This window comes from Drosophila grimshawi, unplaced genomic scaffold (genome assembly GCF_018153295.1).
Source record: "Drosophila grimshawi isolate 15287-2541.00 unplaced genomic scaffold, ASM1815329v1 contig_44, whole genome shotgun sequence".
In the NCBI taxonomy this organism is placed as follows: domain Eukaryota; kingdom Metazoa; phylum Arthropoda; class Insecta; order Diptera; family Drosophilidae; genus Drosophila; species Drosophila grimshawi.
The window spans coordinates 370,759-375,105 of NW_025063240.1; the positions used below are offsets into that span (position 1 = coordinate 370,759).

Consider the following 4,347-nt stretch of genomic DNA (forward strand, 5'->3'; position numbering starts at 1 on the left):
GCAAAAGTTCCTTTGCTCTATTATAATTGGATTACAAACAGTTTCAGTTCAGTTCAGTTCGGTTCTGTTCTGTTCTGTTCTGTTCTCTGGGCTGAGTTCTTTTCGGCAAGGACCTCGCACACTGCGTACATTAAACTGGTGAGTACTGGCCGCATCTTATTCAGGTTGTTGTGTCTGGTCCGGTCTAGGCTTGGGACTGGGTATGGGTCTGGGTCTGGGACTGGGTCTGGGACTGGGTCTGGGACTGGGTCTGGGAATGTGTGGACTTGTCTGGGCTGCTGGTGTGGCATTTTTAACGAGCGCATCGCATCGTCTGAGCTGCAGTCATTTACAGTCTCTGTTGGGGCGGCTGCTTTTAAATGACAACGGGGCCCGGAGCCCCAAAAAGAGGAAGACTGGGGAATTGTTGGTGCTGGTGCTGTTGTTGCATGGGGCATACTGCGTGTGGCAGTTGAGACAGTTGAGGCAGTTTTGAGTGCGCCATAAAACGGTTAAAAGCGACGCAGTTCTTGAGCTTTAAGTGCAGCTGCGTCAATTGAGGCAGCTTAATGCTGCTTCCTCTGGCCATTTTTAGCTCATTGTGTTAATCCTCTGCTTAACCTTGAACTCCAGCTGCCAGTGTATCATATTGTGTATAGTAAAGATAATGTGAGGTTATGGAATTCTCACGTATGTAATCAAACTAATTTTAATTTTTTGTTATACATTTCTTAAAGACTATTTGGTATCCTTGGAGAAAACACATTCAAATGGTAAAGCAAAGTGGAGTCTGCACCCAATCAAAAGAGGTCTGCTCCATTTTTATGTATCAGACTCGAATTTAATTTTTTGTAATTTAATTAAATCTTTTTAACTATCTGATTATTTAACTGATAGTAAAATAATTGGTTAGTGCTTATAATTGCGTAGTAAGATTGTTTGGGTTACAGTAACTCAATACAAATATTTCATTTTGCTAGTTTTGACTTTTTAATTTAAGTCCAGCACATTATGTGTATTACCAAGTTATTATTATTGATATGCAGTTAGATTTAGGTGAATGGTATGAATGAGCAGCTGGTGAAGTTCTTAGTGTCATTGAGAGTTAAATCTTTGCAGAATTGGTTTCGATTGTGTAGTGTATTCGAGGAGAAATCTCCGACCGCATTAGTTACATAAATATATTCCGAGTGTCTGTCTCCCGAAAAAAGTCAATATACTTTTCCATTTCCGACCAAATAAGAACGCTTTGAAGCAGCAACTGACTGCAACAACCATAGTCTATAACAGTCTAGTTGTTTTGACCTAGCTTCTAGTAGAAAAGCAGCTTTGATCCGCTTGTCTTAACATTTGCTACAATGTTCCTGTACATAACAAGGCAAATTCGCAAAGCGATCGCTAAGGGAAGCAAACCGGTATACTGTGCTCTCTATGGACACGAAAAAGAGACTACCCCTTGGATACGGCGATTGCGAATCGCGGCCAGCTTCGTGCTTGGTGTTTTGCTGGCATATTTGATGTGGCTGCTCATTTCGGTCAATATTAATGTAAGCAAACTTTACGGCCACATTGTGGGAGAGGGCAAGGTGACAGTGGTGTTCCTGCTGCTCAACGGAGTCCTATATGTGATCAGCCCCACTGCTCGTGCGGTGACCCTGCTGATATTTGTGGGGCTGCTGGGCCGGGCTGGTCGTCGCTATTTCCGTGCGGTTGCCTTTGCGTTGATCATTGCCGGCCCCATTGATAACCTGGTGCGAAATGCGGGTGAGGTGGCTCGAGTGTTTGCCTGTACCACGGAGCTAACCTACAATCTGACGAAGACACGCTTCGATCTGATGGCCAGGCCCTTTACGAACACGCTGCAGTACATGGCCGATGACTTAATCGAAATACAAGGCAATTTCAAGCAGCTACAGGACATTCTGAACGATCTCAAGTACGCCGTGAAGCACTCGGACATTGAGGATGATAAATTTGGTAACAATAAGCCCCGACGAGCTGCGAATATGTCTGTTGAGGAATCCAATAGTACCAGCTCCAATGCGCAGCTGCCCAAAGCGGCCGATGTGCAGAGCCAGTTTTTGCGCAATTTGCGTAATCGCTGCAAGCATCAGCTGCGCAGTGGACATAAGGTTTGCCAGGAGGTATTCCTACAAGGCTATCGCAAGTGTAGCTCCAATTTTCCAGACTGGCTGGCAAGCGCCATATGCTGGCCCTATCGGGTCGATATTATATGCAAGGTCAATATGTTTGGCAATCCCGATAAAATCTGTGACGCCTCCAAGGTAAATTGAGACCTTAAATGATATAAGATACCTTAGAGCCAATTTTACATCTCTTACTTAGGTGGTGCCGGCTAATTTTGGCAGAACATATGTTAAGATGCTGCAAGCGGAGCATGAACTCTTCGAGAATAGCACGAATATCGAGATAACATATCAGGTACAAAACATATCAACATCAGCTCAATTGCAAAGTGCACAGGCAACGGCCGAGGAGGTTATCGCGGAGTTTGAGCGCAAACGGCGCACATTTAAGTGGGTCATGATGATTATTGAGAAGATTTTATGCCTAATGATCTTGGGCGTGTTGTATGCATCCTTCGAATACCATTATCGATATCGTGTCAATATTGAATTCGATAACTTCTACATCACGGACTATTTCGAGCATGTAGACGCTCGCCGCAAGGACGCCAAATTGCGCTCACTTTTACCACTGCACAACCACGAGAAATCCCGGCTTGTGAATGTCAATCGAATATGCAGCCACAAGCAGGAGCAGGCCAACTATATTTGCTTGTACATGTTACAGTTCTCGCTAGAGGTTGTTACCGCTGGCTTGTTTCTGTTGCTGGACCACATGGTTGTGACTCTACTGACCATCATACACCGACGATCATTGATCACTTACCATCAGGAGGGTGAGCACGAAGTTCGCTTTCGCGTGAGTATAAAGATAGGCAGCTCCTAAATTCAAGCATCACACACTCAGAAAGAAAGCCACATATTAGTAAGTAGCCCTCAAAATAAATAAAGCTCTTAGAAATTGTTTCGAAAAATTAGGAACAAAATTTCTAAAATTTAGAAAGACAATCGCTAATTCGCCAATCACAAAAATATTAGAAATCGTTAGTCCATTTACATTTAGTTTATGAATGTATGTGAAATCTTTTTCCATATAGTCAATTTTCACAAATGTTTAATAATAATACAGATAGCAAAAAAGGTAATGTTAGAATCAGAAACTGCGCTTTCTAAAGTTTAGAAATGCAGAACATTGTTTTTAGAATGTGACAACTACAAATTTTAGAAATGTACTTTCTGAATACTAGGGTTACTAACAATTGGCGCCAAAATTAAGTCGATTTTCTAAAACTTAACTTTTTTATGATTGTACAATATCATTTCCAATTAACCTCTCAGATAAATGGCACTGGCCTGATGGCTCGTCTGCTGCGCACCACAATGAAAAACTTCAATATACACGAACGTGTCTCCACCTCGTTGAGCAACGAAGCTTGTCTGCCAGTGGCTCATGTATTGCCAAGCAGCTTTTACTTTAAGCTGATTCTCCTATATCTGGCCATCGTTTTGCTGATCTTCCAGAGTGCCGCCTTCATGGGATTGCGTCGCGTCATTTGCAGCTACTTCTACTACAAGCGGGAGAAGCAACGCATCCTCTTTCTATACAGCAGCATATTGCGCAAACGGAATTCCATTGTCGACGAGATGCATATTCGGGCCGAGGAGAATATGGCCTTGCGCCACGTCCAGGGTGAGGTCAACATATTGTTTGTGCTGCGTATGTCCTATCCCAATAAATTTGGCTGGCTGCGAAATTACAATGTTGCAAAGCGGAAATGTCTCACCTGCAATGCTCTGGAAGATAGTAAATTTGTCTACTGTCCAAGATGCGGCTTTCCATTCTGCTGGGAGTGCAGTCGGGACATGAAGAGGATGTGCGTCAACTGCGAGGAGCTTCTGCCCATTGATGCGACAACTGACAAAGCTATCACAAGCGATGAGACCAGTGTGGATGTGTATACCTATCGAAAGGAAAAGTAGCTTTACTCTTATCAACTTGAGAATACTCCTCTCTCGTTAATATAATAATATAATGTAAATAATAAACATTAGCATCTATAAGTCGGTCTGATTAAGTCGGTCTGATTGGACCACTGAGTCTTGTAGCTTTCATAGCAGCTGTCGGTCTAACACCAACTCTTGTTTATTCATCTTGAGTCTTTTTACAATAAATAATTAAGTGCAACTTCAAGTTCAAGTGTAACTATTATATTTTAGTGATATTATTATTACACATTGTTATAAATAATCAAGTGCAAGTTCAAGTGAAGGTAATCTTGGC

General features: G+C 42.5%; 1 protein-coding gene across 1 annotated transcript; it reads left to right on the forward strand.

Moving 5' to 3' along the window:
- Window positions 1-1,337: 1,337 nt before the first annotated feature.
- On the forward strand, window positions 1,338-4,108 carry LOC6558243 (protein sneaky). Its single transcript, XM_001985549.2, has 3 exons — window positions 1,338-2,264; window positions 2,326-2,925; window positions 3,405-4,108. Exons 1-3 carry the CDS (start codon window positions 1,338-1,340, stop codon window positions 4,044-4,046), a joined length of 2,169 nt encoding a protein of 722 aa, XP_001985585.1. The 3' UTR covers window positions 4,047-4,108.
- Window positions 4,109-4,347: the final 239 nt, after the last annotated feature.

Coding starts and splice junctions, on each gene's coding strand:
- LOC6558243 (XM_001985549.2), top strand. CDS start 1,338: ATGTTCCTGTACATAACAAGGCAAATTCGCAAAGCGATCGCTAAGGGA. Junction 2,265..2,325: donor AAATCTGTGACGCCTCCAAG/GTAAATTGAGAC, acceptor TCTCTTACTTAG/GTGGTGCCGGCTAATTTTGG. Junction 2,926..3,404: donor AGCACGAAGTTCGCTTTCGC/GTGAGTATAAAG, acceptor TTAACCTCTCAG/ATAAATGGCACTGGCCTGAT.